Source organism: Phodopus roborovskii, unplaced genomic scaffold (assembly GCF_943737965.1).
Source record: "Phodopus roborovskii unplaced genomic scaffold, PHOROB, whole genome shotgun sequence".
NCBI lineage: Eukaryota > Metazoa > Chordata > Mammalia > Rodentia > Cricetidae > Phodopus > Phodopus roborovskii.
This window is the reverse complement of record NW_026125281.1, coordinates 19093710-19119841: the sequence shown is the minus strand read 5'-3', so window position 1 is coordinate 19119841 and position 26132 is coordinate 19093710. Positions and strand designations below refer to the sequence as shown.

General features: G+C 38.5%; 1 protein-coding gene across 1 annotated transcript in view; it reads right to left on the bottom strand.

The window, feature by feature from the left end:
- The window catches only part of St18 (ST18 C2H2C-type zinc finger transcription factor), a 111268-nt gene that overhangs the window by 68441 nt on the left and 16695 nt on the right, over positions 1 to 26132 (bottom strand). Inside the window, exon 5 of the mRNA XM_051197874.1 lies at positions 24344 to 24374. Coding sequence (XP_051053831.1) covers positions 24344 to 24374 — 31 coding nt within the window. The remainder of the gene's footprint in view (positions 1 to 24343; positions 24375 to 26132) is intronic.

Here is a 26132-nt window from a genome sequence, read left to right as displayed (position 1 = left end):
TTAAATTAAGAAATGAGAAAATCCTTTAAAGAAATGGAAGAAAAATTGCAAGAAACAATTCAAACAGTGCAAGGTTTGAAAGATGATAGAGATAATAATAACAAAACAAAAAAATCTGAGGGAATGCTAGAAATAGAAAAGCTGGGTAAATGATCAAGAACTACAGATGCAAGCATAACCAACAGAATACAAGAAATGGAAGAAAGAATCTCAGGCATTGCATATAAACTAAGAGAAATAGATTCCTCAACCAAAGAAAACCTTAAGTCCAACAAATCCCTAACACAAAATATCCAGGAATAAGTGACACCATGACAACACCAAACCTAAGAATAATACATATAGAAGAAGGTGAAGAAACCCAACTCAAAGGTGCAGAAAACATATTCAACAAAATCATAGAAGAAAACTCCCAACCTAAAGAAACACATGACAATGAAAGTATAAGAAGGTTACAGAACACCAAATAGAGTGGACCACAAAAGAAAGTCCCCTTGCCACCTAATAATCAAAACGCCAAACATACAGAATAAAGAAATAATATTAAGAGCTGCAAAGAAAAAGGCCAAGTAATATATAAAAGGAAACCTACCAGAATTACACCTGACTTCTCCATTGAAACTCTGAAGGCCAGAAGGTCCTGGATAGATGTTCTACCAATACTAAGACACCATAGATGCAATGTATCCATCCTTCTACTGCATACAAGAAACACACCTCAACTTCAAAGATAGATGTTACCTCAGAGTTAATGGTTGGGAAAAGATTTTCCAATAAAATGGACCCAAGAAGCAAGCAGGCATAGCAATCCTAATATCTAACAAATGAGACTTTAACCTTAAACCAATCAAAAGAGATGAAGAAGGTAATTTATTATTGATCACATGAGAAATACATCAAGATGAAGTCTGAATTCTAAATATCTATGCCCCAAATACAAAGGAACCCATATTAATGAAAGATACAGCACTAAAATTCAAATTGAGCATAAAATCTCACACAACTATAATGGAAGATCTCAAAACTAGACAAGACCACCAGACAGAAACTTAACAAAGAAACAAAGGAACTAATAGAAGTTATGGCCCAATTGGGTTTAACAGACATTTATAGAACATTCCATCCAAACACAAAAGAATATATCTTCTTCTCAGAGCCACATGGAACTGTCTCTAAAATCGACCACATACTTGGCAATATAGCAAACCTCTATAGGTACAAAAAAAAAATTGGAATAATCCTCTGTATCTTATCAGACGACCATGCTTTAAAATTATAATTCAACAACAACGTAAATTGCAGAAAACCTACAAACTCATGGAAGTTGAACAATGCGCAATTGCACTATTCCTGGGTCAAGGAAGAAATTAAAGACTTCCTAGAACTCAATGAGAATGAAAACACAACATACCCAAACTTATGGGACACTTTGAAAGCAGTGCTAAGAGTTCATAACACTAAGTGCCCACATGAAGAAACTGGAGAATACTCACACAAGAGAATTAACAGAACAACTGAAAGCTCTAGAACAAAAAGAAGCAAACTCACCCTGGAGGAGTAGATGCTAGGAAATAATCAGATTGAGGACTGAAATCAATAAAGTAGAAACAAAGAAATCAATACAAAAAAAAAAATCAATGTAACGAATACTTGTTTCTTTGAGAAAATCAACAGGAGAGACAAAATTTTATTCAAACTAACTAGAAAGCAGAGAGAGAGAACATGCAAATTAACAAAATCAGAAATGAAAAAGGGGACATAACAACAGACACTGAGGAAATCCACAGAATCTTCAGGTCATACTTTGAAAGTTGTATTCAACAAAATTCGAAAATTTAACGGAAATGGGCAGTTTTCTGAATGGATATCATTTACAAAAGTTAATCAAGAAGAGAAAAGCAATTTAAATAGACTTATAACCCCTAATGAAATAGAAGCAATTATCAAACGCCTCCCAACCAAAAAAGCCCAGGGCCATATGGCTTCAGTGCAGAATTCTACCATAAATTCAAAATTCAAAGAAGAGCTAATACCAATACTCCTCAAATTGTTCCACACAATAGAAGCAGAAGGTTCATTGCCAAACTCTTTTTACGAGGCTACAATTGGTACCCAAGCCACACAAAGACATAACTAAGAAAAGAGAACTAAGTACCAATATCCTTCATGAATATTGATGCAAAAATACTCAATAAAATACTGGCAAATCAAATCCAAGAACACATCAGAGAAATCATCCATCATGACCGAGCAGGCTTCATCCCAGGGATGCAGGGATGGTTCAACATACGAAAATCCATCAATGTAATCCACCATATAAACAAACTGAAAAACAAAAACACATGATCATCTCACTAGATGCTGAAAAATCCTTTGACAAAAATTCAACAGCCCTTTATGATAAAAGTCTTGGAGAAATTGGGATAACAGGAACATCCCTAAACATAATAACAGCAATATACAGCAAACCAACAGCTAGCATCAAACTAAATGGAGAGAAACTCAATGCGGTTTATCTAAAATCAGGAACATACCAATATTGTATGTGAAGTTCTAGCTAGAGTTATAAACAAACAAAACAAAACAAAACAAAACGAGATCAAGGGGATACAAATTGTAATGGAAGAACTCAAACTGTCACTATTTGCAGATGATATGATAGTTTATAGAAGTGACCCAAAAAATTCCACCAGTGAATTCCTACACCAGATAAACACCTTCAGCAAAGTGGCAGGATACAAGATTAACTAAAAAAAAAAAAAAAAAAAAAAAAAAAAAAAAAAATCAGTAGCCCTACTATATAAAGACAATAAAGGGTCTGAGAAATAAATCAGAGAAACATTACCCTTTACAGTAGCCACAAACAATATAAAATATCTTGGGGTATTGCTAACCAAACAAGTAAAAGACCTGTATAGCAAGAACTTTGAGTCTTTAAATAAAGAAATTAAAAGAAAATACCAGAAAAATGTAAAGATCGCCTATGTTCTTGAATAGTTAGGATCAACATAGTAAAAATGGCAATCCTGCCAAAAGCAATCCACAGATTCAATGCAATCCCCATCAAATTACCAGCACAATTCTTCACAGACCTTGAAAGGGCACTATTCAACTTTACATGGAAAAACAAAAGATCCAGGATAGCTAAAACAACCTTGTACAAAAAAGGAACTTCTGGAAGAATCACCATGCCTGACTTCAAGCTGTACTACAGAGCTATAGATCTGAAAACAGCTTGGCATTGGCCCAAAAAAATAGACAGGTAGATCACAGGAATTGAATTGAAAACCCTGATTATTAACCCACACATCTATGAACACCTGATTTTTGACAAAGCAGCTAAAATTATACAATGAAAAAAGAAAGCATGTACAACAAATGGTGCTTGTAGTTGGGGAATTAGCTCAAATGGCAGAGCACTTGCTTATCATGTCATAACAAATGGTGTTGGTATAACTGGATGCTGGTTTGTAGAAGACTACAGATAGATCCATATCTATCATCATGCACAAAACTTAAGTCCAAATGGATCAAAGACCTCAACATAAATCCAGCCACACTGAACCTATTAGAAGAGAAAGTTGGAGATACCCTTGAACAAACTGGCACAGGAGACTGCTCCCTGAACATAATACTAGTAGCACAGACACTAGTAGCACAGACAATTAATAAATGGGACCTCCTGAAACCGAGAAGCTTCTGAAAAGCAAAGGACACAGTCAACAAGACAAAACGGCAGCCCACAGAAGGGGAAAAGATCTTCACCAACCCCACATCTGATAGAGTTTATCTCCAAAATATGCAAAGAATTCAAGAAGCTAGTCACAAAAACACCAAATAATACAATTAAAAAGTGGGGTACAGAACTAAATAGAGAATTCTCAATAGAAGAATCCAAAATGGCCAAAAGACACTTAAGAAAGTGCTCAACATCCTTAGCCATCAGGGAAATTCAAATCAAAACAACTCTGAGATACCATCTTACTCTTGTCAGAATGGCTAAAAATCAAAAACACCAATGACAGTTCATGCTGGAGAAGATGTGGAGAAAGAGGAACACTCCTCCAGTGCTGGTGGGAGTGCAAACTTGTACAGATTCTTTGGAAATCAGTATGGTTTCCTCGGGAAAATGGGAATCAGTCTACCACAAGATCTAGCAATTCTACTCTTAGGCATAAACCCAAAAGATGCACATCCATGCAACAAAGACATCTATTCAACTATGCTCATAGTAGCAATAGTTGTAATAGCTAGAACCTGTGAACAACCTAGATGCCCCTCAACTGAAGAATGGCTAAAGAAAATTTGGTACATTTACACAATGGAATACTATTCAATGGAAAAAAAAGCAATGGAACCTTGAAATTTGTAGGCAAATAGATGGAACTAAAAGAAACTATCCTGAGTGAGGTAACCCAATCACAAAAAGACAAATATTTTATGTACTCACTCATATATGGATTTTAGACGCAGAGCAAAGGATCACTAGCCTACAATCCACACTGCCAGAAAAGCTAGGAAACAAGGAAACTCTTAGGGAGTTTATCTCTCCCTAAGAGAGATAAACATGGCTCCTCAGAGAAGGGGAAAAAGACAAGATCTCTTATGGAAATTGGGAACAGGAACATAGGGGAAGTTAGAAGAAAGAGAAGGGGAAAATAGGAAGGGAGAGGAGGACATGAGAGATCAGGAAGATTGAGAAAGGGGAAGAATAGAGGAGAGCAAGAAAAGATATACCATAATACAGGGAGCCATATTAGGTTTTAAGAGAAATCTGGCACTAGGGAAATGTTCAGAGATCTACAAGGATGACCCCAATCTAAGTAATACTGGACTATTACCTTAAATACCCTTCCCATATACTGAGATTGATGACTACCTTATATGCCATCCTAGAGCCTTCATCCAGTAGCTGATGGAAGCAGAAGCAGAGATCCACAGCTATGCACTGAGCTGAACTCCTGGCATCCAGTTGTGGAGAGGGAAGAGTATGATCAAAGGGGTCAAGACCAGGCTGGAGAAACATACAGACACTGATGACCTGAACAAGGGGAGCTCATGGACCTCATTCTGATAGCTGGGAAGCCAGCATAGGAGCCATCCAGACCCTCTGAACATGGGTGTCTGTTAGGAGGACTGGGAAGTCTATGGGGTCTCTAATAGTGGATCAGTATTTATCCCTAGTGCATGGATGGACTTTGGAAGCCCATCCCACATAGAGGGATACTCTCTCAGCCTAGACACACAGGGGAGGGCCTAGGCTCTGCTCCAAATGCTGTGACAGACTTTGAAGATTCCCCCATGGAAGGCCTCATCCTCCCTGGGGAGCAGAAAGGAGATGGGATGGGGTGGGAGAGACAGATGAGGAGGGGACGGTGAATGAACTGGGAGTGACTTGTAAAAGAGGCTGGATTCAAATTTAAATTTAAAATATTATCATAAAATTAAAAAAATAAAAATAATCTACAAAAAAGTTCAAAAGACCCTATAAATAAAAATTTGGTGATAAGACACTAAGTACAATGACATTGCTATTTGAAAGGTAGTGAAAAATCTATAAATAAATAATAAATAAATCCATTTACAATAGCATAGCATGTGAAGAATACCTAATGATTAACAGACCATGTGCAAAGGCACCATGAAATAATCACCTTTCAATATCAGACAAGACCTAAGTGAAGGAGACTAGAAACTGTTCCCGAGGAAAAGACTCAGCAGAAAAAGACCTCATTTCTCTCTAAGTTTATTAATTGGATCAGTGTAATCCTTATTACATCCACAAATAATTTTACAGAAATGGAAAACTAAGTGTATGTTTCTGAGGAAGTAAAAATGACAAAGAACAGCTAAGACCATTTTGCAAAAGAGCAAACACAAAATTGGAGGGTTGTTGGTTTTTGCTTCAAGTCTTGTCATCCAGCTTGGTACTCAAGCTGTGCCCTTATCAATGCAAGCACAAATGCAGAGGGAGGGAACCCTGTAGATGCTCCATGCGGAGTGGTCAGAGACAGAGCCACTCCCGTGGCTACCTTATAGTAACCGTTCCTTCTTCTGTAGAATGGTTATCTATCTGAAACAAGGAAACACAACCCAATGACCCTCACATTGCTCACTTGCTTCTCCTTATTTTAGGCTTTATTTTTCAGTTTCTTATCCGCTGCAAATCACAATCCAAAAGTACTAAATGAAAATTTTGGAAAAAAATTCCCAAGTTTAAAACTGCTATTATGAGTAGCAGGGTAGAATTCGATACTATCCTTCTATGTTTTTGTCCCAGAGTAACTTGAGTACCCTATGCCAGCCATCCATTAGCTATTCAGCCACCATCTTGGTTATTAATCAGACTACTGAGGAACAGCTCTGGTGACCCATGCTTCACTTAACTGTGATAATGATCTGCAGTGTGGGTATGGCAATGACAGGAGATTCTCTAAGGGAGAGTAGGGAAGCTCTGTCAACTGAGAAAAACACAGCTCAGACAGCTGTATGTGTAATGGTAGATTACTATACCAAAAGAATCCAGGAAGGCTGCTAGATATAAACCTTGCACTGTAAAAAAAAAAAAAAAAAAAAAAAAAAAAAAAAAAAAAGAAAAGAAAAGAAAAAAGTGATACACCAGTCTTCCTTTGTAGGCCAGAAAAACAGCCAACTGATGAAACTTATTTAGTCTACTATTATAACCCTCAACTTTTTCTAAAATGATGACACAATTATTTTGAACTACAGGTGAACACTTTTTTATTTGGGACCTAAGACTGGAAAGTCATTTTTCAAAGACTAAGAACAGAGCCTACCATGATTACAGGGAGGTGTGTTTGTAAATATTTCCATGTGCTATACATGTGTACACTTGTCTGATTATCCAGTGCAAATTATCCAAAGTGAGAAACTATGTTTGAGTTCATTTTCATTCCATACTACAATTATAAATTATAAAACAAATTCAGTTTATACTTAGAACAATAACCAGTCATTAGTACAGCTGATTTTTGAGGCTTTTGTATGCTTCTTGGAAAAATATAACTCAACATTTTTAGCAATGTTAATACATATGAGCAACAATGTAGCTCAGTTTATACTCATAAGGGGATGTTCAATAAATGCATATAAAGATACCAATAAAAATATAGCATAGAATGAAATTGAAAAAATACTCTCTTCCTAGAGTTTTTATTATAGAAAGAAGAGATATAAAACTGTAATTTTCCTGTATAATTTTCTTCACTGGATACATCATATGCCTGATGATAACTACTTTGGGAAGGTGATGGCTAAAAGAAGAGTCCAGAATGTTAGGGTCAGACTTTCAGACAGCTACTCACCTTTATGTTACTATAACAATCTGTCTGCCATAATCAGCTTAGAGAAAGAGAAAAGGTTACTATGACTCAGTACCTGAGTGGTTGGTTCTGTTGCCTACACTGTAGCAGCAACACATGTCAACACAGTACAGCAGGGTGCAGGAGGAGGACAGGGCCAGGGCCACACAACCCCTTCTGGATATGTTCTCACGACCTTCCACCTGAGAAACAAACCTACAACATCCAAGTCTTTGGGAGACACTCCAAATAAAATCTCCAGCAGATTGGGTGATCAGGAAGATATCCATTACAAAAATTAAATTTTTCCACTCAGCAAGAGGGAAATCATGTCTGATAGGAAAAACTGAGCCAACTACCAGGGGTAGTAAAGTCATGAATATTGAAAGATAACCTACTCTACCACTTTACCAAAATAGCCTAACCCCTAACTACATTCAAAATATTTGTCCTTATACCCACATATAAGATACCTCACCCCCAACAAGCAAATTCCTCTTTATGACTGTCAGAGAACATTACAGAAGAGCACAAATTCCATCCCAGCAGATGCAAATGCAGCATCACTCCAGCACCTCAGCACGTAAGGTTTGGGGATCATCTCAGAAGCGTGGCTCAAAACACTATAAGAGCCCTCTGAGGATCAGGGAGTTTGCTGTGAGAGTGTATCTTCCAGAAATGTCAGAAGCCACACCCATACAGTCTCACAGGCATGACTACCCAAACATGAGCTGGACAAGCAGGACACCAAAAGATATGCCAGCATCGATGAAAGTTCGTTCCTGTAGAAAGCCCAAGAAGACTCAGAACTACTCAAAGAGCAACAGGCAACCCAGAAATGCTGCCACTGGGAGGAAGTCTTCCTCAGCAAAGAGCACACCAACCGATTATTCCGTACCAAACGGTCAACTCTGACACATACGCGCAAGTAGCGTTATGCAGACGGAGCAGCTTATCCTGTGTATTTAGGAAGACACTCCCCCCCAGATATATATGTAACAATAATTAATGACAAAAGAAGAAGCCATGAATTTGAAAGAGAACAAGGAGGGGTTGATGGGACGATTCGGGGGAAGAAAGATAAGGGGAAATTATACTATTATATAATCATCTCAAAAACTAAAAAACTATTGACAAACATAACTCATAATTTTGCATGTGTGTGTGTGGGATGTTTCATGACCTTCCACTCCTAGCTGAGGAACTATTGATAGCTGGTGGCTTCTGAGGAGGGGAACTCAGTTTTCTTTACAGGTGTGGCTCTGATAAGGAAACCGCACTCTGGTGGATGTAACCACACTCATGAGTATATAAGCAGCACAAACTGGACCTGAGTTATTAAAAAAGAGAAAAGGCACATGAAGATGGCAGGAAATAGGGAGATGGCAGAGAGGTCTGGGAGGAATTAGGGGGAGGAGTAGAGTTAGACTATGTCCACAATACACTATAAGCATGTATGATGTTTCAAAGAATTAATAAAAATTACTATATTAGCAAAAAAGGAAAAAATTAAATTTTAGTAAAAATTTGAAGTTGATACAGAAAAACATACATAAAGAAATTGGCCAGAAGTTTAGACAGGGGACCAGCAAGTGAAAACCTAAAGGTCCAGAGTCAGTATTGCACATGGAATGTTCTGGGATAGCACAGAGGCCCATGTACATAAGTGGAGGGAAAGTAATAGGAAACTAGATCAGCAAAACAGTTGTCCAGATAATGTTGAGTACTACAGACCATTTTAGGGCTTCTGATTCGAATGAGGTATGAAGATTCTGTAGCACTTTCAGTGATGACATATAATGATTTCCTAGTTAGTATCCTGGTCTGTTCAGAAGAGGCTGTAGATCATGAGTATAGAAACAAGTGGAGTAATAATTTACTAATTGTGTCAATAAGAAGTGGTGCACCATTTGGACTATGGCAGCACCTACAGGGACACAGATTTAGAGGAAGCTAAATGGCATTACTGCCAGAGTAGATGTGGTGGGCAGAAAGGAGTGGAGATTGATTTAAGTGGCTTTTGGTTTAGGACTTGTAACTGTGTTGTTACCATGACCAAGAAGCAAGAACTGAGGACTGCAAAATCTGCAGCACGTTAAACTGGCATGGTCACCGGCTGTGGAAATAGGATACACCTAGAAATACTGTATCAGTAGAATACCTTGGCTCTCTGACCCCATGAAGCCCTCTTCTTGTGCCATGCTGAAGATGACACAGAGATTTCTACTTTGTAAGAAAATGCATGTTTCTATCTCCCCTCCTTGCATTCTGGACAAAAACCAAGGTCAATACACAACATCATCTGGCCTGTTAAGAGCAGAAGGGCTTTTATGCCAAGCGAGCTGCAGGACCCAGCCACTCTTCATGGCAGGAGCTGCAGGAGTACATATGGGCCGGATCCCAGGGGGCTGGGTCACAGGTATGGAACATCAACTTGGATAAGGAGAAGCTAGTGTGGAAGGCATCTCTCATGTTACAGGATTTAACACCCCATCAATAAGCTTGGGGGATGGTACTTGCAGATGGATAAATCAGATTTTGGAAGGCTAAAGAAGCAGGATCTCATTCTAAATTAAAAATTCTAGAACTGCCACTGCAAACAATAGAAGAAAAGAGGAGAGAGACATGGCCATTTCTGGAATGGATACACAGGCCTGAAAACTCACTGTATACAAAGCCATGATCCCTTGCCAAGTTTGTAGGCCTGAGGCCCTTCTCAGAATCTAAGTCCAGCAATTCCCTGTAAGGAAGGTCTTTACCAGTGAAGTCTTTATGGTTATTATTCCCTTCATCTGTCACATGATCTCTGATAATATTCTTGCAGAACGATTACCCTGGTGAGGAAAGACTTCACAAACATTTCAAGACTTGTTACACAGGGTTCAAGCTGGTATCCGGGGAATGAAGTTATACCAAGAACATGGTTAGCAGTCAAAATGCCCAGCACTGAGAAGAGGAAGACGACACAGTCCCACCCTCAATAAGTTACTTGCAATTTGTGGCTGCAGTGAAAAGAAAGAAACCAGTTTTCTTGAATGGAATGACACTGGGTATCAAGTGCATTTCAGGGCAGGCACTATGCACAATAGTAGCTGGCCAACAAAAAAACAACGTCCATCAACACAAAACATTCCTCTGTGTGTGTGTGTGTGTGTGTGTGTGTGTGTGTGTGTGTGTGTGTGTGTGTGTGTGTGTAGGGGGTGCTTTTTGTTTGGTTTCTAATTTTTTATCTTACCATTTTTTGTTTTTCATTTATTTGATTTTCATTTACTTGAGCAAGGAGAGAGCAAGAAAAAATGAGATGAGGGCAGAAGAGACACAGAGAGACAGAGAGACAGAAGTGGAGAGAAAGACAAATAGATATAGAAAACATGAAGTTCTGTAGGTGGGAAGTATCTGGGAGGAGGCGGGGGAGAGAAAACATGATAAAAATACATTGTTTGAAAACTTTTCAGATGAAAAGAGAAGAAATAAAAGACCCTGATTTAAATGGGAAAAGATGGCCAGTGATAAGTGAGCTCCAGGAATGTCCTGCTTCTCCGCCCCATGCCTAGTGTCTGTGTGCATACTGGAAGAGATAGATGCTGGCTTCTGAACTAGTAGAGTGAGATCAGATAAACAGTGAGCAACAGGTGAAATCCTCAAGAAAATAGCTTCTCTTCCCATCACCAGAGTCGCAGACCCAATATAATATTGTGGAAAAAGCACCACTCTCACAACTTAGACAATAAATGGTTGGTGCTTCCTTTATTTTGATTTTGCTGTGGTTTTTTTTTTTTTTTTTTTTTTTTTTTTTGAGAAAAGGTCTCATACAGCCCAAAATAGTTTCAAATTCACTATGGATTTGAGATTGACCTTAAACTTCTAATTTCTTGCCTCACATCTCAAACGCTAAGACATTATAGGCATGCAACTCCATACCCTGCTTATGCAAAGCTGACAATTCCAAGTGAACAACTTTCCCAGTTTGAGCTCCCTATTTCATAATCAATTCTTCAAAGTGCACTCTACAATAATGGCCCAGAAGAAACTCAAGCAAGCAGCCACTTGAACTGCAGCTTGGATACCAGTGCAGAATACTTACTGTAACAGATTAACATCATCCTAAATTTGAAAACCAAATAAAATACCTGAAATGCATCCACATCAGACAGATTTTAAACTGGAACATAAGAGACACTACAGTTGTCTTCATGTTACATGTTGTAATCAAAACATAGATGTAGTCAAAATTTTGTGAACTGTGTGTGTAAGTAAAATAAAGCCTAAACGAATTTTGTATCTAGACTTGGATCTCATGTCCAAGGTGGCTCGTTATGTATATGAAAGTATTCCAAGATCTAACATAATAACATTGTTAGTCTCAATCATGCTAGATACCCTTATACTCAACCCATACAGGATTCTAGTCTTTCCTGAGGCTTTTCTTCCCTATCTGAAGCAGAATATGGAGAAGATGGAATCCCTAAAAGACAGAGTGGGGGGGTCTTTGATGCTGCTGCCTTCTGTGCTAACTGGGCTGCCCTCTGCCAGGGATCTGAGTAACTGAATTAATATAGTATGCTGACTACAGCATGCTAATGATAACAGACAACAAGAAATAGCAAGTATTCCAGAGGTTATCCAGGGATAACATGAATCCAACAATGAAATAGGTATGAGGTAGAATATTTAGAGGCTCGGTGATCTGGAACATTCAGACATACCCCATTTCTTTAAAATGCTAAATCATTGCATTTTCCATCTCTGACCTCTGACAAGAAGCACAAAGCCAAATTGCTCTGTTTAGGTTCTAGTGAACCTAACACTTTGGGAATACTCCTACAAGACAGGGGCTTCTAGAACCTGCTCTGAGTGGCTGCAGTGTGTGTAAGGCTGCACCATGATCAGCCCTGTTGGACATACAACTTGTTGGTTCAGAGATAGCTTTTGTAGGAAGTGATGTTGCTGGACCTTAAGGGAAAAAATAAAGGGAGAATTGTACTGCAGACCCACAGGGTACATCCGCAAGGATATATCAGCAGCAGAGAATGATAAACTGCATTACAAGCCAAAGCAGAGACGACGTTTGTCAGAGCTGACCATAAGCTGCAGTCAGAGTGTATGGAGCATTTAGAAAGGCAAGAGCTGCTAATGCAACATGGTGAAAGACATGCTCATCCATGTGGCAACACAGTAGGCTTTTTAAAAAAAATATATGTTGGTCATCATGCTCCATCAGGCTATCCATTCATGATAAGCCATGCATATTCTGCATGTGGCTTAAAATTTACAACGTTTAGATTACAGTGACATCCTTAGATCATTGTAATAGCACCCAAATTTGAGACAGCTATTTGTCAAGAACTTTTAGCCAGAGGCTAAGAAATGCTCACTGATTAAGAGCATTGGCTGCTGTTGCAGAGGACCTGGGTCAGATCTGCAGCACACACATGGCCACTCACAACAATCTGTACACTCCTGTCCCAGGGGATCTGGTGCCCTCTTCTGGCCTCTGTGGACAGACATGTGTTGTACGGACATACATGCAGTCAAAACATCAAAAAATTACAAACTGAAAATGACAGTAAAAGTTAAATAAATAACTCCTAGTCTAAGAAGATAGAAAGTATAAACATGATGAGAAAGTATGCAGTTAAGCTTCCAGCAAGTGAAGCAAGCAGTACATTTTAGAGGAACTGGTAGGGAGGCACACAGGATGGGAACATTTCTTCCTGTGCTAACAGGATATGCTCCTAACAGGCATGCTTATGTATAGTGATCTAAGGAACTATTTGCAGAACTGTTACACAAGGTGCAGTTTTAATGTTGTATGTTTTGTATGAGGAGCAGGTTATCCTAAATTTCTGCTAAAAATTTATTAGATAATCATGGACCCTCTTTTTGTTCAAACATGAAGCCATATCTGGTGAGATACTATGTTCTCTCTGTACTGATTTTTGACTTGAAGAACCAGCCATTTCATGGTGCCCTCCCTGTAGGTGCACTACTATACGACATTTAACTGTGTTTATTTGTCCTCCACGTCCAGAATATAAAAACAAAAACAAAAACAAAACAAAACAAAACAAAAAAAAAAGGTCCCCAGAGGAAGCTAAAGTCCTGTGTATGCATTTGTAACTGATCTAATAATTCCTAACAGTATCAATGGGTGACTCAGAAAGACAAATATTCTCTTCTGCCTTGATTGCTGTGTAGCTGAGGTTAATTGTGCCAGCACAATCCCTAGAATTCTTGAACTGATTTACTAAAATTTCTCTTTGAAAGTTTGTGAGCATGCTCTTGATTACAGATGCTATTAGGCTAGCATGTATCCAACAATAAACCTGTAATCTCAGCTTTTCCAACTACCTATGCCATAAATTCAACATGTAATAACTTGTAGCTATTTATCAATGGCTAGTTTGGTGCCATGGAACACTGAGTCTATTGCCACAGTTATTTGATGGCATCATTTTTTTCTTTCCATTGGGCCAGAGGAAACAGACAACTTTCATTTAATTGAGATTAAGTTTTAGCAACACTAAGTTATTTGGGTAACAATCACAATAGAGATTTTTCTTAAGACACCCTAGTTGTAGTCCCTTCCAAACAATTTCTCTTGGTTGCTTACCATCCAGAACTGGACAGCAAGACTCTGTTGCTGAAGATACCACATACTTAAGTCTACAAAACAGAAAAATTGAGCTGGTATTGACCTGGAAGATTCACCCTTAACTTACTGGCTTTCATGATGCTGGAAGGAGCTATGCACCCTACAAGAGGAGAAAGGTAATTATAAAGTCTTACATAGCGGGGAATCCTGTAAGCTACAACATTAATTGACCTGTAAGATGTACCCACTGGTACAATAGTGGCACAAATGTTATGGGAATAACCAACTATATTCTTCTTGAAATTAAGGCCTGCTCCATCTCATACCATTACAGGGTTAAGAGCCTGTGACTAGATAGGTTATAAGATCTAGGGAAGAGCCCACTTACATTATTCTGCTCAGTAGACACAGTATTAAAGCCATTCCTGATGACTCATAGATTAGGGCATTTTTCAACCCTCATCAGAGAAACTTCTTCTTGCCGTAGACAGCATATAACACAGATAACTAGAACAGTTGAATCTAAAGAGAATAAGAGGCCACGGAGTGCTCAGCTGTAAATGGGACCTTTATATCAAACCATTTAGGCTTGGGGAGAAAGAGGGAGTACAAAGATTGCAAGAGCCAGAGATTATGGATGACAATGAAGAAGCAATGTTTTATAAATAAAGGCAGATGCACATATGAATTCACAACAATTATGACATAATAGATAAATCTTGTGCAAATCCAAGCCAGATAAAATCCCATTATGGAGGTAGATATGCTTCACCCTTAGTTGTTGAGATATTGACATCTGATAGCTGCAAGGATAAAGAGAATCAGTTTTCTTTAAGGATGTGACCTCCCCTGACCTGGGTAGACTGACCATGGAAGGTCCCATATTCAAGAGTATTTGGGAAGCACCAATTGAATCCGATGGTAGAAAATGAAACAAAATAACAGAATAGAACAAAGTGGGACTGTTCAGGAGTAGTTGGGACCACTGAAATCAAATTACATTGTATGAAATTCTCAAAGAATTAATAAATCAATGTTTTAAAATATTTGAATCATTAAAAATCACATTACAGATTCCTGTGTCTGGAAGGCAGGGGTTCCCTTTTTAATAAGATGATCCCACTTCACAAACAAAAAGTCAGCATGTTCTAAACAGCTCACCCGTTGTTGACTTTTGCTTTGTGAAGAAGTGGTACCTCCAGAAATACTCAGTCACTGGAGTTCATGTAGACGGGTTTTAAGACTAGGAAGCATTATAATCAGCAGTGGTCAGAGTGAAGCACAGACACCCTTCTGAGATAAACCAAAGTAAGTAATTAAATAACAGAGCTAAAAGACAGTCTCTGATTTAGAAGGACTCCAACAAGAATGGTATTGGCACATGGTGTCTGTACTAGCTTGTTGCTATTAGAGAGCCTTTGGGAGTCTAGACCTACCTTCATACCCCATTCACATGCTGTTGAAGCAGTCCCTCCTTGGCTACCTCCTTCCTTTTCTGGGGACCCATCAGAGGTTATGTCAATTCTTTATCTGCTTTGCTGACCTTAATACTCAGGGTATCCCTTGCTATTTCTACTCATCAGTGGCAGTAGTAGGTACCATTTTCCCACTATCTTTATTAATATTCCACAACATGACCTTTTACCAGCTTATTTTTATTTAAATCATTATACAACTGTTCTTCTCAGTTATGATTTCAAAGCTACTCCAAGACTCATAAAAAGTGAACAATCCTTGCAAAGTACGGAAAAGTGAGGCCTTTAATGGGTAATTGGGACCTAGGGACTCTGCCTCCATAGGTATAGTAAGGACGTTAACCTAGGAATAGGAGATTATAAAGAGAATTTTGTGATCCTCTTGTCTTTCTTAGCATGTGATGCCTTCTGCCCAGGTATGATGGGTACATAGCTCTTACGGCACCTTTGTAACCCCTAGGTTTTGATTTTCTGTATGCAACAAATAAATGCATTTATAATTCACTCAAGCCTGCAGTCTGTTCTTATCTATCCTTCAGCTTGCAAGCTTCCAAACACACAGAAGCCAAGGAAAAGGCTGCCGGCGGCATGTGTCTTTCAGTCTAACTTAGTCCATCACTAAGCAGGACCTGTTCTGGGTTCTAAGCTTGTAAGCTTGTTACACCCCTAATAGAATGGGTTGCTTAAGCCACTGTGATGTTCACAACAGCCATTTTTATAGGAATCCTCATGCACTGAAGACTGTTGCTTTTTAAAATCATTTCTATGTCTCACAATATTTTCTACAGCTCTCATAATGCTTTTCTTCATTCAGTATTTCATTAGTACATGCCAGGCACTATTCTGCACGTGGTAGACATTATCAATGGGGTAAGAGATGACAAGTTTCATTGTCACAAAGTAAATGTCGTAAAAATAGGAAGACTAGAAATAATAACCAAGCCAGCTAGGCTGCAGGTCAGAGGGGACTTGTTTTTCCACAAGAACAATCAAGAGGGAAGAAGAATATGGAGAGCTGTGGAGTGAGGGCTTGTAGATGCAAAGGTTACATCAGGGAAAGCCTTATCAACAGGGACAATTAGTAAGGGAGGGAGGAAGGAGGGAGGTGGGGAGCCACAAAGCCAAGCGAGAAGCCACATTCTGGGGATGCAGAGGCACAGGAAGGCCTGAGGCAGTGGCACCCTACTACACAGGGGGTCTGGCAAGGCCAGGGATACAAGTGCAGGTAGATTACCCAGGGCAAAGATGGTACACAATATAGGATAGATACATCATTAGAGATGGGTCAAAGAGGAACTCATAAATTTCATTTTCCCCCATACTAACACAAGGAAGGCTAGAAGAATCCTTGATTTATGACAGAGGATCTGGTTGCCAGTTTGCATTTGTGAAGGACTCTCCCAGGAAACTCTTTTGGAGGTGACTGTACAGCTGAAGTTCAGGGATGTAGGGAGAGCTGGAGATGTAGACTGATGTCATGCAAAAGTCCTGGAAATCCAAATGAGAGCACCAGAGAGTCACAGATATAGAGAAACAAAGATATACCTTGAGGAGCCCAGTGTCATGAGATTAGAGAATCAAAGAAAAGCTAGCCACAAGTAGAAGAAAACCAAGGCATCTGCCATGTTGGGAGGTCATGTGTTTTTGAGAAGGGACATAGAAAAGTGGCCTTCCAGCTCTTACTTCAAGCTCAATGACTCACCTGCACACAGAACCCTGGCCATGTTGTAGCATCCTCTTGAAAGACCTTAGTGCCCTAGGTGAGGTTAAGGGGTACTCTACAGCTATTACTGTGGACATTGTGAGGAATCTGCAAGGGTCAGTTAGTCGTTCCCACAGATCATCCTGGTAGAACAGTTGGTTCTGTGGGTCCCGTATCAAGAAGGGTCAGAGGCTTTGGTTGCACTTGATTTTGCATGAGACCAAGAGGTGCCTTTCAAATCCCACCTTCTGTGAGTCTTTGGCCAGTGGAAGTTTATTTGGTGTTCAGATTCACTGTGAAGATAGTAACAGAAACTAATGCTCAGGTGGGGTTCTGTCCCTAAGCTCCTCAGTACCTGCCTGCCTGAGACTTTCACTTCCATGTGATCACAGGTTTTGGCAAAATATTGGCTTGTGCATGAGCCACCTGTCCTCAGATCCCTTTGCTCAGAACTGGTGGTATTCATTTCTGTTTATTCTGTCTTCTCTTCTTGACTGAAAAGGACCAAATCAGACCACAGTAGGTATTGACAAAGACAAGAGCATCTCACTTTTACATTTGACACTTCAATACATTAGTAGATAGATGAAAGTTGTTACTGATATTATACAAATAAATTAGAGATACATATACACTAGCTGGCTTACAACTGAGGGACTATTGCAAGCCTCTGTCTAGGCAGTCCTGACTTTAAAGGGGACATGACTAGATTAAGATGGTAGTTGTACTTACCACAACATAATAACATTTTTCTTTAAAAATAAGTGAAGATACAGAGCAGTAGAAAGACTCTAAATATTTGGAAGAAGTGCAGCAAGCACTTTTTTAAATTTAATTTTTTAAGAATCCTATCCATGATTACAATAGTTACATCACTGCTACCTCCTTTGCCCCTCCAAATCTTTCAATGTCCCCACACCCTCTCCAGTTCATGACCTCTTTTAAACTGATATATAATATATATATATGAATATATATATGCATATATATAATAGTAAATATTACATATTATTACCTATACTATATAATAAGATACATATAGTGTGAGAGAGAGAGACAGCAAGAGAAAGAGAACGGTATAGCAAGGTGAGTCCATTTAGTGTTTTGAACACACACACACACACACACACACACACACACACACACACACACACTATAAAGTTGGAGAGAGACAGAGAGAGACAGGGAGGAGAGAGATGACCACTTGGAACTGGATGGCCTATTAGAGAGTTTGTCCTTAGAGAAGAATGATTCTTCCTCTCTGAACAACTCTTAAATGACTGTAGCTCTTCATCTAGAGGGTCTTGTGTGATTTCTCCCATCCATGATGACGCTTTTAAGATAGTTGTAAAGAAGCAAGAGTAAATAGAATTTTTTTTCAAAACCCCTAACATGATAAATCTAAAGACTAATAGAGGTTAATGATGCAAGAGCATTTTGTTTTTAAGATAACATGAGGATACAAAGAAGAATGAGAGAAATTGCCTATACTTGAAGAAGTAGCTGTTATATAAAAAACGGAATTATATAAGATCGATAAGATTTTTATTTAATTTGTTCCCTTTCTCTTGTCTTCCCAATCTAACTGTACATTTGAAGGCCTAGACTTGGCTTCCTTTTGAGTGAGTAGACAAATGGAAGGATATTTAACAAAAGGCTTTGAGTCAAAGTAGTGAGTGCTTTAAAAGAGAGAAGTAGAGAAACTTTAGGAACACAGGAAGAAAACACGAATCTGTCCAGGAGGTCACAGGACACTATGAAGAGAAGATGCTGTAAGTCCTAAACTGTAAAGAATAAACATCCACACAGGCAAAGACAAAGGGGAGAATTCTGCCATTCACAGCCTGTAACAGAACTGAGATGCAAAGAGTATTTTGTTTTTTATTTCACAGTTACACTTGTACTCAGTGATTCCTGCCGTACTGCTCCCAATTACATTACAATCTCAAAAACAAACAAAAAAACCCAAACATTATCACGTTCCATTTCACTTCACTCATTTCCCTGCAAATAATGAAAGAGGAAACAACTTGGGGAGTAGACTTTCTTAGAAGGAAGAATGGCAATGTGATTGAAATAAAAAATTGGGGAAATCTTTGGAATAAAATTCCTTAGAATAAAGGAATAAAACTACATTTTTCTATCTGCTGTGAAATGGCTTGAAGATGTTAGAAGTGACATCATTCTCTGCCTATGCTCACACCCCTTCTGGGGATGCTGTAATCTGATCCCATGGGTTTACTATGCTGCCCGTTATGAGTCCATTATATAAACACCACATGGGTGCAGAAGAAGGACTATGAAAATAAATATCACGTTTCTCCTTAGGTTAGGAACAAAAAATTTAACCATGCTCTGAAAAACATCCTAGTAAACTGCAAATGAATCTGCACGGTTCAACTGAAGACAGCCTATGGTAGTGGAATTTCGCAACAGTCCTGGTTTCTAGAGATGTTAGTGACATTGGCTCTAACTATATAACAATAGGGTTGATAGAGATCACCAATTTCCTGGGATAGTGTTTTATTATGGAAGGAAGGCATAACACATTTTTAGTTCACAATTTGTTTTGGAATTTCTTAATTTTTATGAGTATCTACTCTTTAGTTCCCTAGTGTTTCCTGGTAAGAGATGTAATATAACATAGGACATATCATGGCTATCAACACAATCACTATATACACACATAAACATACCTTAATGACCTTGGGATATAATTTCCACAACCTCTCCTCAGAGACCAAAACATGCCATGCTCAAGAGTCTTGTCTAAAATGGCATAGCAATACCATATGTCCTGTACATACCCTCCTGAATGGTGTACAACATGTTTAGATGACTCACAATGCCTAACACTGTAAATGCTAAGTGATTAGCTGGTGTGTGACTCTGGATGAATAAGAGAATAATGTCTGTAGAGAATCAGTCCCTCCCAGGCTTGAAGAATACTTTACAAACACGGATGGCTGAATGGAGGACATGGATATGACTTAAGGGTACCAGATCGACTAGGATTTCATGGCTAGCCCAACACCAATCTCACAATGCAAAATAGAAGTTGAAGACCCTTCATAGCTCACCAGTAAGGAAAGAAATAAATAGAGAAGACAGAGATTTGTGTCATATCTTGACATTTTCATATAGACTTACAGTCACAGTCAACACATGGAAACCAAGTTAAAAGCAAAAAGTGGTGCTTTCTTTGCAACTGACATTCCAGGAAGAAAGAAGTGCAGCAATTTGCTTTTAAGGTAGGATATATTTCACTCTGATTTATTAATTTACTGACAAATTTGAAGTTAATATAGATGGACACCAAGGGCTGCATCCACAATGAACAGTACGAATTGTCTACAGGAGGTGGTATGCACACAGAATCTATGCTCAGCCTCGGAGCCCTCTACTCAGACAGACTGCACTTTAAGCATTCCCTGGCCCTGTTCTTAAGTCAAGAGCTAAATGCAGGTAGCATCATTTGTCCTGACAACTTTACATGCTTACTGTGTGGATCCAATTAGATATTGTATATATTGTTTCGAGAACTAATTCAACGTGAACTGATACAGGGGACACTCAGTAACACTCAGCACTAAATACCATGAGATTTTATGTAAGTTCAATAATACACGACAGTATTATAATAGTTTACTAAGTGTTCTTATTAAGCAGCAAACTTCATTTTGCTTTCATTCCTGTAAAAGGCTCCCCTGATAGACATTAAGATACTTTTCTATCAAGTAAGTAAATTTCTGTTAATATTTCCTTTAGTCGTTACCTAGTTGTTAGAAGTATTTATGCAGTTTTAATATAATCATGACTACCAATGGAAGCTTTATTTTTTAAAATTGAATGCATAAAATATTAAAAGAGACTATATAAAGCAAATTAAAAAATAAAACAAAACAGGATACCATCTAATTTTATAAGTTAGAAAAGTTTTCATTTATGTTCAAATCATTAACTTTTTAACTTATTGATTAGAGATCATATTCAGCAATTTAAAACTAAAAACAAAATATTAGAGAAAATAAAGTAAGATGAGACATGAGACATCAAACTAGACATTTCATTTTAACACTTAAGCCAACAAATTGGAAAAGAACAATAAGCCACAGAAGGACAACAAGGCCTTGTATTGTTTCTCGAAGGAGTCACATAGGAAGTCATTTCAGAGGTATGATTAAGTTATCCTAATTAGAGGAAGGGGGGGGGGGACGGACTGCCAATGTATTAGCCAGTTGGCTGTATTAGTAGATACAATGGCATGAAGTCCAGATTACAGAAAATGGTAGTAAGAAGATAGCTGAAATAATGCAGGCGTTGCAATGAGGAAGACAGCAGAACTTTCTCTACACTATCTGTAACATGAATGTGTTGGAGGAAAACTAGAAATGCTAAAAAAAAAAGGTTGAAGATTACAGGTGAGCCTGTCATTATCTGTCATTATAAATTGCTTTTTTAAATGGTGATGACAGTAGCTGACATACAGAATGCTGGTATCAATTTTTATTAGTGCCATAAATAATATACACTATATTGAAATTAACTTCATTTGTTTTAGTACTTTTTGTAAGTAATCATTCTGAAAATAGTAACATACCCAGTTCATTTCAAAGAGAGCTATATGAAGTTACCAGAATTATCTACAATCGTAACTTCTAGGCTGGGGAGAGCACTACACATTTCTTAGAGACACTTAATAATTCAGACACATGGCTGTGATGCTCAATTGCAGAAAAACCTGTGGAGCCAGTTAGAAGTGAGTGTAGGAAGCCAAACAGAAAAACTAAAAGAACACCAACAATACACGTTTTAACATAAATCACTACATTTTACTTTCCTCCATAAGATAAATGTAAAATGGCAGGTAGGGTCTGTATCTGGGTCAAGTTAAACTGTAAGAAACAGCTTGGGATCACGAACGCCCAAGCATGGTCATTGTGCTGAGCATAAAATCTACAAAATTTAAAGAAGTTCTTTTTAGAGCTGCTTCTCATTTAGAAGGTCTGAAAATGGGGATTCCCCATTCACAGTTATCTCCTTTCTGAATTATTAGCAGATTAGGTAAAATGGATTATTTGATATGAATACTTTTTTATAGAATTAAAAGATAAGGAATTCTTTGTTCAGAATTAGACTGTGTCCAAGGCTGACTGCAGCACTCTGAGATCTAGCCTCTGGAGGTCCCAGGTGATGGTACCTCTGTGATTTCCACCCTTTGCTGAATTGATTGTAGGTGAGAGAAAGCACAGCCAAGAAAGCACAGCCAAGAACAGGAAGAGACCTGTGGCCAGGAGTTTGGATGATTTACTAGCTGTGTTCCCAAGGGGTATCTGCATAAGCTATTGGTTTTCATGTATTTTTCTGAACACTGCAGTCATAATATTTTGTATCTTACAGGGTTACTAGGAAGAGTAAATGAAGTATTTGAATGGTGTAATTAGCAGTAGCTGGTATATGAGATCTCAACAAATATTATTTTTGACATAGTCATTAATGCTGATAGTATACCTGAAAAGTACTTTTTCCACAAAAGTTACATAACACATTTCCCACACTTAGCTTCCTTCTTAAATCCCAGCTGCATCTTCATTTGAGGTTCATCCCCCATCCAGGCCAGTGCACGCATATTATTCCTTCAAATGTCATTTGAAAGCCATTTTTAAGACCTATTACTTAAAAGTTCCCTTTCTTTTGTGTAAATGACTTGGCTCCCTAAAAATATTGTGGTTACTGCCAGAAGTGAGCCATCCATGTGGTCCCAGAAGTTGGTACCACAAACATCGCATGCTTTCTCCTCCCTTGATCATCTCAAGGTCAGCCTCCTAACACAAGAATTTTAAAAGAACCAGGCACTTTCTTGCTTTACATGTGATCAGTTCCATGCTGTAATCTGGTCTGGGTATATGTGCATGCACTCTGCTTTTATTGCTCCAGTTTAAAATTTTAACCCAGGGAAACCTATAGATTTCCTGCTAGCAATTTTTCATAAAGAAGCACATCAGAAATCTAAACAAGCAAATGAATTGATGCTGGGATAAATTCAATCCCTTAAAAGAGGAAGACCAGGCTGGGGGAACCCACACAAACATCTGACCTAAGCAAGGGGGAGCTCAAGGACCCCAGACTGATAGCTGGGATCCAGTATAGGACTGACCTAGACCTGAATATGGGTCTCAGTTAGGAGAACTGGGCAATGTAAGGGACCTCTGACAATGGAACCAGGATGTATCCCTGATGCATAAAAGGACTTTGGAAGCCCATTCCCCATGGAGAAACTCCCTTAACCTAGAGACCAGTTGGGGAGGGCTTAGGCCCTACCCCAAATGACTTGACATCCCTGGGGAGTGGGTAGGGAATGGGATGGAGGGGTCGGTGGGGGACATGGGAGGATGGGAGAGGGAACTGGGATTGATAAGTAAAATAAGAAAAAAATTAAATAATAACAATAATAAAAAAGAGGAAGAAGTAACTAAGAGCCTGTGTTTCAGTGAGTCACCATGCAGTGCCTGGAATAAGCTGTGCAACCTGTTAGTCTGCCCCTCTGCAGTGCAAGTAGGTCAGACACTGTCACACTCCTTCTTTGTCAAGCATTGTCCTGAGAATACAGGACTCTGAGTTCAGAGCTTACTGTGTTCCTCACAGCAGGTATACTCAGGCTATGCCCCACCCAAAGTCCTTTCTTTCCTATTTGTACTTTACTTTTAAAGTTTATATTTTGATAATGATTCTGTGAATGAAACCCAGTGAAGTTCTACATCACCCAGTAAGGTGGCATTTTCCAAACACTGTCCAAGGTACAATGCCTAAAACAGAAATAGAAGGACCTGCTCAAAAATGTGTCACATTATTTTCTACTGTATAGGTTAAAAATTGGAAGAATTTGCAATTTAAAACAAAAATTGGATAACTTAGTGTCTAGGCAATTGTTTCATCAGGCTCATGGATGATCAGTGTAAAATCCAGCCACAGATGGTATACAGGTGTATGGAAAAGAGGTGGCCAGTGAAGGAAGGCAGGTAATTACTGACATCACACAAAAAGTTTTTAATAGACAAAACATTATTTAGTTAAAATATTATCACCACGGCTGTTGCTTCTCTTCTTCCCCGAGGGTTAGAAAGAGCTGAAGTGAAGTTACTCTTTGCTTAGTCCTCATTCTAAAGCAAGGAGCCTGGAGAAAGACAATTCATTCTACACCAATCTAAAGCGACCAATATTTGAAAGAGTCATGAAGGGGAGATCTTACCTGAGTTCTTGGATCAGAGAATCCATTGGTACTGTTCACAAAAAAAAAAAAAAAAAGTGAGAGAGAAAAGAAAAGAAAGAAGGCAGGAAGGAATAAAGAATGGAAGGAAGAAAGATAGGAAAAGAGAAGAAAAGAAGAGAGTCTCAATTGAGTTTATTCTTAAAACTGTATGACTGAAACATTCCCCCGAACTAGAGATAACACTAGTGACTGGCTAGGACAGACACCACCTGGCTTCTCACTGAATGGAAGGAGTGTCTTTTTCACTCTGGTTGTTTTGGAAATAAGAGGGCAGGCAACAAGGCCCCCAAACAGATTCATTCTATATGTGGTACACTGAGTGTCCTTGGATCCTGGTTGCTTAGACTTTCCAATGACCTGTAGTTAGAGGTACTTGGAAAAAAGTCAGAACAAGGAACACTTGATTTTATTTTTAATTAGAAACTATTCAAAAGATTTCCAAGACTACTGCTTTTAGTTATATATTTTTGTGGTTCTGGGTCATAGATTCTATACATGCATCTACCTGTGTGCTACACCATGGCCCTGTGCATATTTATTTCATGTCAGTAAGCAAGTTTTCAGAGAAAACTGCAAGCTTCATTAATAAGTGCCTCAAGTTGATCCCGAACAGTTCCTACATACGGGAGACAGGAACAAGTTTTCACACTGTTAGAATCAACAGCCTTTCAAAATAAGGAACTTATTCAAAGAGTGTTGAATCTCTGCCTGTGATGCTGGGAACTAGAGGAATCCATGTTGGTAAATACCTGCCTACACAAGGGTAAGCAGCATATGGAGGGAGACAACAGGTGGTTTTCAAAATTACTCACACTCCACAAGAAACAGTAGTTCACTTCTAAAAGAACATGTTGGCTCTATTTTAAGGCTGTGTGTGCATTGCCAAAATAAAAACCAAATATAACTGCAAATTAAAAGACCCACATTTTGAAAGTGTGGTAGAGTGGCATGCTTTGAAAGAACAGAATAACGGACACACAGTCTAATCTCTAGAATTGTGCTATTTAGAGCAAGCATGAGCTTATTCTAGTTAATGAAGTAGACTATTTTTCATAAACATTTATCCTATTGAGAACTTTGCTGCATAAAAATCGAAAGCCCTAGAAACACATTATGTAAAATTTAAAGATACAGGATACGATTACTTTAAAAGTCATTTAAAGTAAAATTAAGTAATAATACAGAGTAAAAGCTCTGTTTCAGGAGATAAAATCCATACTATATTCAGGGTTACTTTGCATTTGTGATGCACTGGCCAGTGACAACAACTGTACACATTTTAACTAAGAATTTCATCCTTACTAAATGAAAGGTATTGGTGCTCTGGATTTTAGTTAAACAGGAATTGACTATATTGACTACATATATAAACATATAGCTGGCAAATGCATTGCATCTGAGTAGTCACTCTCAACTATAAAACCCAAATCTTCCCAGAAAGGCAGGGTTACAGTGCTCAGCTCTCTCCATCAGTGTGAACACTAGAGTGGAATGTGAAGGATGGCTCTCCTGAATGTTTTCAAAGCCACGGTGAAACTAGTTTTCCACTTAGAATTCAGGGTCACAAAAATATAGCTAATTATAATAAAAGTTATTTTCCTTGAGGGGTGTAATCGCCAGTCAATCCTGTTTTCCAGCTGTTTAGATCATCAAGGGCCTGTTTATATTTCAATATTACACTACCATCTGTTGGTTACAAAAAAAGAGGGGTAGCCAACAAGTTGAACCTTCCAAACACTTCTTTCTGGAGCTGCCTGGAACTCCCAGC